General features: G+C 38.1%; 1 protein-coding gene across 1 annotated transcript in view; it reads right to left on the reverse strand.

Moving 5' to 3' along the window:
* Nucleotides 1-428: 428 nt before the first annotated feature.
* COP1 (COP1 E3 ubiquitin ligase) overlaps nt 429-12,337 on the reverse strand; it is a 230,873-nt gene continuing 218,964 nt past the window's right edge. Inside the window, exons 19-20 of the mRNA XM_068985956.1 lie at nt 2,865-2,909; nt 429-746 (exon numbers count right to left, since the gene is read on the reverse strand). Coding sequence (XP_068842057.1) covers nt 729-746; nt 2,865-2,909 — 63 coding nt within the window. The 3' untranslated portion in view covers nt 429-728. The remainder of the gene's footprint in view (nt 747-2,864; nt 2,910-12,337) is intronic.

The raw sequence follows: 12,337 nt of genomic DNA on the forward strand, positions 1-12,337 counted from the left end.
TTTAAGGCCTTATGGGTGACATTTCAAAGGCAAAGACAGAGACAGCTGTCACAGACTGATATTCCCTTTCTGTCTGAATGTGGCCTCAACAGGTCAACATGTTAGACCGTTGGCCAGATCCAGAGGGACTGAGGAATATACTACTTGTTGATGATATAACTCTGGTCAGAGGATGAAGACAGAACTTCATAAGGTGAAGTAAATAATGTTCCCATCAATTGTAAACATTAAATTCACTGAAAAGAATCCATATGCTTTACATTTATGTTGATATGCACAATTCCAAAGAGGTAGGGAAATATGGATCTCACAGATTATTCATCAGTATATTGAAATTCAGGTGTGCTCTGCTTCTTGAAAAGACAAAATTATCTTTTGCCACATTTTGACAAAAAGGTTCCCAGCTCAGCTGTGGCTCAATAAACTTTTATTATTTTTTTGTTATTTATTTTATTCAAAAGAATTTGTTTCCCTATCACAAAAATTAGATAAGCATACCACCAACAGCAGCAAAGTCCATAGAGTTACATTGATGGTGGAGAGTTCACTGGGTATTCCCAATGTCCCGAAGGTCAAAAGGAGGAAAAACAGGGAAAAAAAAAATACTCAAAACAAATCCAAAACCCATGGTGACTTTGGGGAGAGACATTGCAGGATCTGTCTTCTCGTATTGTCGGCTGCAGATGTATTTCAGCAGGATCTAGTACAATGTAACTTGAGCAAACCCTTCATACCAACTCTAGCACCTAATAGGGAGAAAAAAGAATCAGTATAATGAAACAGTTTTACAATATGGAAAAAGTTTAATCAGTCTTTATTACATTGTAAATAAGAACCAAACCCAGTAATCGTTTTCCAATTGCTAAAATGCCAACAAATTCGAAGGGTTTAGACATTAATCCATTCTTACTTTCAATCTGATAGCTGCATGAACTCTTTCAAGTTAGTTATCTCTACAGTTAGCTAGGGTGCCTTTGAGATAAACTACATAAAAAATAAAGATAAATGACTGATGATGCACAGCGTGAATATGATGTTTTTAGAATATTATGTTGGTATCTTTCCACAATCATAAGAAAAATTTTAACTATTACTGTTTAGAATTTTAATCTATTTCTTGCATTAACAAGCATCTCATAGTGATCAAGGTATTCAAGACCTAAAATCCAATCTTTCCCTATTGCTTCTTTTATTTTCTAGTCAACTGTCTGGGTGTCAAGATATTTTGTTAGCTATTAGAGTAGCACCTTACCATACAAAAAAAATTGTGATATTGCTAAGACTACAAATAAGAAAAAGCAATGATCAGTTATAAAAAGAGTAGGAGAAATGGCTGCGAAAGGACACTGAATGTGAGGACAATTATGAGTACCGTCAAAAAGGATCACGTCAGATGGAGCCTGTAATTCTAGGTGGCTAAGCATTAAAGGAGCAACTGATAGCCTGCTGTGCTAAGGCTTGAGTTATACCTGTGCTGCCCTAACACTTTTTGTCTTTACATTTGGCAAGCACGTTACTTTACATAAGAGGTCAGGGCTGCTGAACAGAAATCTTAGATTTATCACTGAGATTCTATAAGTATGTATGTAGCTTTGAGCTTTCTGTAGATACATTAGCAATCCCAATTGCCTCAAAGGCCAAACATGTAGAAGAATAAAGTACAGCTTTTTCAACACAAGCCTTGCCATGAGAATAAAGAGAAACTGAGAGACTACGGAATCACTTAAAATGGAGATTCTAAGATCTTCTACCATCTTGTATGAGGCTTCCATAACAGAGCACTGGCTTTGTCCATGACTCTCTAACAAGGTTTCCCAAATAAAAGAAACCAGATATGTAAAAAGAAGTATACCACGTAAATTAATCTGACCAGCTAACAGTGCTGTTCTGCTTTGCCTTCGCTCCTTTCATCTCTGTAGGACAGTGTGTGAGGCTTGGATTTGCTCTCTTGATTACTGGGTCATTCTCCACTCAGGATGAATGGAAGGAAGCCATGGCAAAATTAATGTTAAGTGGCAGAGAAATAGATACATCTTATTTTAAAAAATGCATTCTGATACTTCTATATCAGCAGAGAATATGTGGAAGAACTGGTACCCACAGTCAAACCCATGTAGTAAAAACCCTCTCCAAGACGATGTTTTGCTTAAAAGCTCACTGCTTAGCTCAGGATTTATTTATCCAATGTACTGTGCCTAAGTGCTGAGCATCCCTGGTGTAATTAGATAAATTTTTTTACTTCCTTGAACCCCTAACTACCAAGAAAAGTATCTGGAATACTATATCTGAATTTGGGAATGAGACTGTGAATGAAGAGACTAAATCGAAGTTTTCAGATTATACCAATAGCATGATCACATGACCAGTCAACTTTCAACAGAAAGGTACAATTCCTTTTCTTCCTCTAGCAACTGAGGAAAAATCTGTTTGTCAAGATAAAGGAAGAAAAACATGAGGAAGAGAAGAATACAGTAAGGGTTAAAGACATTTTGAAATTTGCTAAGTGTCTAAGCATCTGTTGCTGTATCTTGGATCCTGTCCCCTGAATACCCAGAGGGATAGCTGCACTGGCGTAACAGAAGCTGAGCGGTGAATGGCCCATGGTGAGTGCTGAATAGTCTTCATCTGGTTGTCATTCTGACCGCCTTTCAGACCCTTCAGCATTTGTATAACCTCTAACAAGTACCATCATCTTCTCCAAAGTTTCAAGCTACCTATTCTTTTCCCCTTCAATCAAAGCCATTTCCAAGCAGATAGAGACTCATGATTTGGCATGTTCTCTAAGGCTTAGTACAACTCTATATTTCCATGTTATAGTTATAGTCTGCTACAGCCTAAAAATGGAGATGTATAAAATAGCTTACCTTAATTGTACCCTGACTGTTAGCAGCAATCAGCACATTGGACTCCTAGAAAAGAACAAGAACTTTTAGAGTACAGAGAAGGATTTCCTGCAGGGCAGCCCAGGAGAATAATTTCCTCTTCATCCTTCTTTCTTTCACTTTACCCAAAGAAACCAATACAATCTAAACTGGAGAACCAACTTTAGCATGCTTTTAACTATGAATTATAAATTCAAAATCCCATATTTTGAGGATTAGATTTAATAAAGAAAAATACAGTTGGAAGCAGCGTAGGAAACTTTCAAATGTAAAGAAAAGTAAAAGAGAAACAGACTGCCATTAGGAGGAAAGCCAAGAGAAACAAAGACTGAAGCAAAGCACAAATAATAACCTGAGAAAAGCAAAGCACACAATTCTTTCCATAGACAACTTCCCCTTCATTCATTTTATCCCTTAAGAAACCAGTAATTGGTATACATCTCTATGTATAGCTATTTGGTATTAGGAAAACAAAATAAAACAGAATGTGAATATTCTTCTGGAGACAGATGGCTATCTTTCTTTTCAACTATTTTATCACTCACTATATGCATTTTAAAAACCTTGGTGATTACTTCAAATAGAATGCATGTGGCAACACATTGTTTACATATTCTAAGCCTTAAGAAAAAAAACTATTTCTCTGGAAAGCAGAAAGGATGGAAAAGGAAATAGACAAGACTGAGTTTACCAGAGAGAATCTCACTGAGTAGGAAGAGCTGGGACATGCCTTCTGTTGTAAACAGTCTAATAGGCTTTGAGCTTTGGAGTATATACAGGTCTTTTTGTTTTTCAGAGGAGACAGTCAGAAAGAAGTAAACAGATTCAAAACGGCCATAGAGACCATTTGACTGATGTGAAGTCCAAGTCCAAATAATAGCTCTCAGAAACAGATAAAGTGGTCAAACTTCATTGAAGGATGGGAATCTGCCTGAATATCCTACAGGTGTCATCAGAAAGTGATAAAAAGAAAGAACACTTTTGATTTGTATTCTGGGAAAGTTATTGCAACCAATCTTGAGTTACACCTTAGTTTCTTTGATGCAAAGCATCTGTGCTCTACAAACGTCTATATTTCTATCATTTAACTTTCTCTTGGATTGAAAGTAAAGTTACCTTTGAAAACTGTTCACCTTGCTGCTATTGGTGTAGGAGGAAAACAATTATCTCTTCCGCTAATCCCAAATTTGGGGGATCAGACTATTTCTTGGATGCAGTCGGTGGTGACAGAATCAATGGTCAGTGGTATCAAGAAGGAATAAAGAGGACTTCCCTTGGATAGGAATCCGCCTGCCAAAGCAGGGGATGTGGGTTCAATGCCCAGTCCAGGAAGATTTCACATACCTCAGGGCAACTAAGCCCGTGAGCCACAACTCCTGAGCCCACATGCTGCAGCTACTGAGCCCTGTGCCCCTAGAGCCTGTGGTGCGCAGCAAGAGAAGCCACAGCAATGAGAAGCCAACACATGACAACTAGAGCGCAGTCCCCACGTGCCGTAACTAGAGAAAACCCGAGCAGCACTGAAGACCTAGCACAGCCAAATACAAAAAACAAGACATAAAAAAGGAAGGACTAAAGACACGCTTTTTCTGGAAGTGGGCATGGGAATTGCTGATGATAGGGTTTGGAACACAAAACCCTCAAATATGGCACGCGGGCATATTGGATATTTCAAGCGAAAGGATTTCAAGAAAATGGCAGAAGCAGGAAGGTTACTCTGCCCTTCCACACCTCCTTCCCTTCTCCCCTAAAACAAAATTCTCATGTGGGAAGTGTCCTCCCTATACCAAGTAAAGGAACATCCTTATCTCCAACAACAAAGGAACGCTAAGAACAATCCGAGTTTCCTGCAGCTTACTATTCCTGAGTACAATCACTTCATACTCCCTAACCCATCACATTGCTTCATGACCCCTCACTCTTCAAAACACGGCAGAGAATACACAGGTCTACTTCCCGGGGTCTTCATTTCCTTATGGAGGCTTTCATGTCATGTAAAACATATTAAATAAATCTATATGCTTTCCTCCTGTTAACTTGTCTGTCAGAATTTACAGACCCAGTCAAGGACCCTAAGAGAGTAATGAAAAACTTTTTCCTTCCCTGTTGTTCAGTTGCTAAGTTGTGTCTGACTCTTTATGACCCCATGGACTGCAGCACACCAGGCTTCCCTGTCCTTCATCATCTCCTGGAGTTTGCTCAAATTCATGTCCATTGAGTCGGTGATGCTATCTAACCATCTCATCCTCTGTCACCCCCTTCTCCTCCTGCCCTCAATCTTTCTCAGCATCAGGGGCTTTTCCAATGAATTGGCTCTTCACATCAGGTGTCCAAAGGACTGGAGCTTGGGCTTATTTCCTAGCTGAGCTTTTCCCTTAAATCAGCACATGAGAGTTGGACCATAAAGAAAGCTGAGCGCTGAAGAATTGATGCTTTTGAACTGTGGTGTTGGAGAAGACTCTTGAGAGTCCCTTGGATTGCAAGGAGATCCAACCAGTCAGTCCTAAAGGAAATCAGTCCTGGATATTCACTGGAAGGACTGATGCTGAAGCTCCAATCATTTGGTCACCTGATGCAAAGACCTGACTCATTGGAAAAGACCCTGAGGCTGGGAAAGATTGAAAGCAGGAAGAGAAGAGAACAACAGAGGATGAGGTGGTTGAATGGCATCACCGAATCAATGGACATGAGTTTGAGCAAGCTCCAGGAGTTGGTGATGGACAGGGAAGCCTGGAGTGCTGCAGTCCATGGGGTGACAAAGAGTCGGACATGACTGAGTGACTGAACTGAACTGAACAGCACATATATTCTTGAAAACAGTAACATAGGAAAATAGCACTCACTATCAGAACTAGTTTCAATACCCACTTTGGGGAATTATGGGCTATCACTGGGACTGAATGTGCACAGAGTTAATACATCCATATTGGGGGGTGGTTGCGATAGGGGGTATTCCCAAATCCCTCTTACTTATCTACTCTTTTAGTAATCTAAGTTCAGAAATTGGCTGGAGTGAGTTTTAGGCATCTTTAGGGAATACAAGAAGTCACTGTGAGCTTCTCACGCGGCGGAATTTCTGCATGTGCAGCAGAAAACAACCAAAAGAGGCACTGCAGTATAATGCGGTTTCTTCCTAGCAAGAACTTTAAACAAGCTGCTTAAAGCTAGATGCGGCAGTCACCAAGAACTGCTCCCTCTGCTACGGGAACACACAACTTCAGGATAATGAGAAATTTATGGCCCAAAGCTGCCTCTCTTTCTGCCATTTTGGTCTGAGTCATCTTCCAATACAGAAGAAAGTAGAAAAACCTGGTGGAGATGAAGACTCATCCTGAGGGGAATCCACCTCCGCCAATTACAGAGATTATTAATTACACAACATAAATTGGTAATTCTCCAAAGGTTGGAAGAATCTCTGAAAAAACATGGTATATTACCATACAGTATGAAATTGTATTTTCAATATAAGAAAGTTAACTTGAAACACTTTTTCCTGTGGAGACAGATGAAATATCTCATTTACAAATAAGCTAACACAGAGAGTGATTCCCCAGTTGGAACTGTCTTTCAGGACTAATATATAGGTAACTGAGTCCTAAGAACTTTTAGAAACACTCAAAATTATTAAACATGACAAAAAATAAAAGACATATAACAGGTTCACTTCTCACTATGCCCCTCCCTCCAAAGCAAACAAACGCATTAAAAAGGGATTTAGGATTAAACTGTCTTTCAGAAAGGCAGATATTAGCTTAAGATAAATGAATTTTTACATGCAAAAGAAAAATAAAACCAGGTAAAACCTCTTCAGCATAGAGGTACAGAGGTGATAAGTACAAGGTTATTACTATAGCTTTTGAGTAATTCTTGTTTGCATTTTGAATGACTAGTAATTCTTGGCTGTAGCCTGCCAGAGCGCTAATGTAAATAAATAAGTTCCGGCTCAATGTGTTATTTTTACTCGCTAAATAAAATAAAAATGCCAGTCACTAGTTCTCATTATTTTCTCCCTCTTAAAAACTGGCAGTTTTCCTACAAAGACTTCCTCAAGGTTAAGACAATAATGCTCCTACTATTTTCTTCTTAAGATAAAGAGATTAAAAAAGACAATGGAAAAATCAGCAGCAAGTCTTTCACAAAAGTAGAAGACAAATACATAAGCATATACCAACTTACTGAGAAAGCCAGAGATAGATACCACAGTAACTTACGCTGAAACAAAACTAGCGTCCACTGGAGCTGTTTCTTCTTTGCCAGCTTGCCTATGAAAGAGCTACCATAGCTACTACATTAAAATCCTGAGCAAGTTGAGAATTGACAATTACTCATTTAGCTTGAAACTGGAGGATATAGTCCTAGAGATAGTCATAATTGATTTTAAATGTGAAGTTGCTTCACTGGATGTATAAATATGTGATTAAGAAACTTCTATTTCTGGCTGGTAACAGAATAAATGGAATGGATTTGCCCTCCTACCGTAAACAGGTAGAAAACTGAACAAAATATAAAAGACAGCACCGGACAACAGGCAGAACAGGACTGTGATTACAAGAGGAGAAACAAAAAAGTCATCCTACAGCCACCTCAGCTTCCTGTCTGGAGGCCGTTTCTGGACCACAGAGCAAGGGAGGGGGATCCAAACAGAACAGAGAGGGACCTGCGAAGACCACAGCAGAGCAAGGTGAGGAGGCAGAGGTGTACGCACGGGGTGTCTGTGGGACAGCTGGAATTTGTAGGGCGCAGTGCCACAGAGGGGAAAGCTACTTAAAAGCACAGCTCCAGGAATCTGTACTGGGGTGCCCTTGACTGTACATCAGAATAACACACCGTGTGCTCACAGGGTGAAACTACACAAAGCCAGAAAAATAACAATGAAAAGGGAAAGTACAGCTAGTGAGAATATAAAACATTATCAAATGCTAGAATTCACACAGGGTTAGGAGATGTCGGGGTTTAGACAAACCAGAGTGAAGATAACATTCAATGCCCTCATTTAATGGAGTCCTCAGAGGGTCAGGCCTTATCAGCAGGCCTAACCTAGCCTGAAAACAAAATGTTCCTCTAGACCAGGGATTAGCAAACAGATCCTACGGACTAAATCCAGCCCAACCTGCCTGCGTTTTAACCTTCACTTTTAGTAGAACCCAGCCACAGGCATCAGTTTACAGTTGACTCTGGTTCCACATCTGTGGATTTAACCAACAGTGGATCAGAAATATTTTGGGGGAAAAAAATCTAGATACTTCCAAAATGCTAAACTGAATTTGCTATTTGTGGCAACATTTGATTTACAACTATTTACACAGCATTTACATTGCATGAGATATTATAAATAATACAGAGATGACAAAGTATAAAGGAGGATGTGCTAGATTACATGTAAATACTACGCCATTTTATACAAAGACTTGAGTGTCTATGGATTTTGGTATCTGTTGGAGGTCTTGGAAGCAGTCTCCTGTGAATACCAAGGATTGTAGGTAAGTACTGTCTATGGCTGTTCTTGCACTACAGTAGCAGAATTGAGGAACGGCAACAGAGACCATATGGCCTGTAAAGGCTAGAATATTTGTGATGTGGTCCTTTAAGAAAGAGTTTTGCTAACTGCTCCTTTAGTTATCCTAATAAAGTTTAAAAACCAAGTGTCAAAAGAATCAACTCTGTCTCCAAAAACTCAACTTTCTGTCAAAACAAACTTCAATACTCTTAAAAGAATTAAACAAAATCTAGACACTCAACAATAAAGCATTCACAATATATAGCATTTTAGAGGCAAAAATAATCATGAAAAAATTTCAATGAGTAGAACCAGACGTAGAAATGAAAATATAATAGAAGTGACAAATGAAGACTTTAAAGTAAGTATGCTGCTGCTGCTGCTATTTATACTTGTATTAAAATATTTAAAGGAAACAATGGTTTTAATGAGAAAAGAAATGGAAGATATAAAAATCAAATGGAATTTCTTCACTTGAAAAGGATAGTATCCTAAATGAAAAATTAATTGGATGGGCATGACAATAGATAAGACAGTGAAGAATAAAGTAACAATAAATGTGGCACCACAGGAAAAAAAATTCAAAACTGACACAAAGGCTGGAAAGAAAGAAAGAAAAAAAATATTAGTATTTACATAAACAATAGGACAATATGCAATCTAATAAATGTTAATTGGAATTTCAAACACAGGAGTAGAGACAGAAAAGGTATATGAAGACATAAAACTAAAATTTTTCCAAATGTGAAAACCCATCATCTTAGAAGCTTAATATTCAAGTAGAAAAAGGTACAACACTAATATATTAAGATACATCGTAAACTACTGAAAATGAGTAAGACAGAGAAAATGTTGAAAACTGCGAGAAGAAAAAAAGGACACATTGTGTAAAAGAAACAGAGTAGAGAGATCAGAAGGGGGAGCGCCCACATCCTATCAAGATTCACGCAGATCCCGCGGAGCCTCTTCCCCAAATTAAAATGATGACAGCATTCTGACGGGTGTGAGGTGGGATGTCTCACTGTAGTTTTGATTTGCATTTCTCTAATAATGAGCAATGTTGAGCATCTTCTCACGTGTTTGTTAGCCATCTGTATGTCTTCTTTGGAGAAATGTCTGTTTAGGTCTTTTTCCCACTTTTTGATTGGGTTGTTTGTTTTTCTGGCATTGAGTTGAATGAGCTACTTGTATATATTGGAAACTAATCCTCTGTCCGTTGTTTCATTTGCTATAATTTTCCCCCATTCTTAGGGTTGTCTTTTCACCTTGCTTATAGTTTCCTTTGCTGTGCAAAAGCATTTAAGTTTAATCAGGTCAGGTCCCACTTGTTTACTTTGTTTTTATTTCCATTACTATAGGAGGTGGGTCATAGAGGATCTTGCTTTGATTTATGTCATCAAGTGTTCTGCCTATGTTTTCCTCTAAGAGTTTTATAGTTTCTGGTCTTACATTTAGATCTTAAATCCATTTTGAGTTTATCTTTGTGTATGGTGTTAGGAAGTGTTCTAATTTCATTCTTTTACATGTAGCTGTCTAGTTTTCCCAGCACCATTTACTGAAGAGGCTGTCTTTGCTCCATTGTACCTTCTTGCCTCCTTTGTCAAAAATAAGGTACCCATAGGTTCATGGATTTATTTCTGGGCTTTCTATCTTGTTCCACTGGTCTATATTTCTGTTTGTGTGCCAGTACCATAATGTCTTGAAGACTGTAGCTTTGGAGTAAAATCTGAAGTCAGAAAAGTTGATTCCTCCAGCTCCATTCTTCTTTTGCAAGACTGCTTTGGCTATTCAGGGTCTTTTGTGTTTCCATAAAAATGGACACTGGTCAGAATGGCCATTAACAAAAAGTTTACAAACAATAAATGCTGGAGACGGTGTGGAGAAAAGGGAACACTCTTGCACTGTTGGTGGGAATGTAAATTGATACAGCTACTATGGAAGATAGTATGGCAATTCCTTAAAAAACTAGGAATAAAGCCACCATAAGACCCAGCAATCCCACTCCTAGGCATATACCCTGAAGAAACCAAAATGGAAAAAGACACATGTATCCCACTGTTCACTGCAGCACTATTTACAACAGCTAGAACATGGAAGCAGCCTAGATGTCCATCGATAGATGAATGGATAAAGAAGTTGTGGTACATATACACAATAGAATATTACTCAGCCATAAAAATGAATGCATTTGAGTCAGTTCTGATGAGGTGGATGAACCTAGAACCTATTATACAGAGTGAAGTGAGTCAGAATGAGAAAGGTAAATATTGTATTCTAATGAATATATACAGACTTTAAAAAATGGTACTGGAGAATTTATTTACAGGAGAGCAATGAAGAAACAGACATAGAGAACAGACTTATGGACATCAGGAGAGGGGAGGAAAGGGTGAGATGTATAAAGAGTAACATGGAAACTTACATTACCATATGTAAAATAGATAGCCAACGGGAATTTGCTGTATGGCTCAGGAAACTCAAACAGGGGCTCTGTATCATCCAGAGGGGTGGGATGGCGTGGGAGATGGGAGGGAGGTTCAAAAGGAGGGGACATATGTATACCTATGGCTGATTCATGTTGAGGTTTGGCAGAAAACAACAAAATTCTGTAAAGTAATTATCCTTCAATAAAAAAATAAATTAAAAAAAAATGATGACAGCAAAGCCACGGGAAGACACTCTCTTCTTGCCTGGTAAGAGCTCAGCCAATGAGAGACAGGCATAACTCAGCTAAGAAAAAGTCATGGATTCTTTTGGCTGCTGTAGCTCTCCCAACTTCCTTTCCCCCTCTACAAGAGCTCTCCTCTCCATTTTGCTGGAGACTTGCACATGACTCAACATAGCTGCAGACTCTGAATTGCAATTCTTTGATGATGCTGAAGAACTCATTTTTGTTGGAGAAATAGCTGTTTTATGTTAACAATTACATATAGAAGTACAAGGTCACCAACTGTCATCAGAGGTAATTTAAGCCAATAAGACATAGCTTTTTTAAGAGGATGAGGAAAAAAACCTATCAACCTAGAAATATTATATAAAAAGAAAGATATTTTGACAACTAAAGCTAAGAGAGCAGCACAGATGCACTGTAAGAACTGTTTCAGGAAGTTCTTATAAAACATGAAACCTTAAATCTAAACAAAATGATGGAGAGTGCTAGAAATGATTGATATGTGGTAAACAGAAAAGACGTTTGCTTTCTTGTTTTTTAATTTTCTTAACAGATAATCACCAATTAAAGCATAAATAATAACAATATATTATGTTATTAAAAACAGAAGCAACATGTCAGCAAAAGTATACAGGATAAAAGGGGTAAAAAACAGAAGAACATTGGAATGGTCTGTGATATAAGTGGTATATCTGATAACAGATTGCGATAAGTTAAACATGAATATTGTAAACCTTAGAGAAACCACTAGAAAAGGAAAAGAAACAGTACAGCTACTAAACTACTAAAGGAGATAAAATGAATTATAAAATAATCAATTAAAAAATGAGAAACATGGGCACAAAGAACAGATAGGCCAAACAGACAACAAATAGCAAGATGGGAGACGATACCTAATTAGACTGACAAGTAAATGCAGATGGTTTAAATACTACAATTAAAAGGCAGAGATGATAAGACTTGATAAAACAGCAAGTTTATGTTGCCCACAAGAAACACACTTTAAAGAAAAACAGATATTTTTAAAAAGAGAAAAAAATACACTATGCAAACATTAATCATAAGAAAGTTGGGATGGTTCTACTAATATCAAAAGTAGACTTCTGGGAATTTGCTGGTGGTTCAGCGGTTAGAATTCAGTGCTTTCATTGCCACGGCCCACATTCAACCCCTGGTCAGGGAACTAAGATCCTGCAAGTCACAATGAACAGCCAAAAGCAGAGGGGGGAAAAAAAAAAAAAGCAAAAAACCCATAGAAAGTAGACTTCAGGACACGAATATGACCAG

Source organism: Capricornis sumatraensis, chromosome 14, assembly GCF_032405125.1.
Source record: "Capricornis sumatraensis isolate serow.1 chromosome 14, serow.2, whole genome shotgun sequence".
In the NCBI taxonomy this organism is placed as follows: Eukaryota; Metazoa; Chordata; class Mammalia; order Artiodactyla; family Bovidae; genus Capricornis; species Capricornis sumatraensis.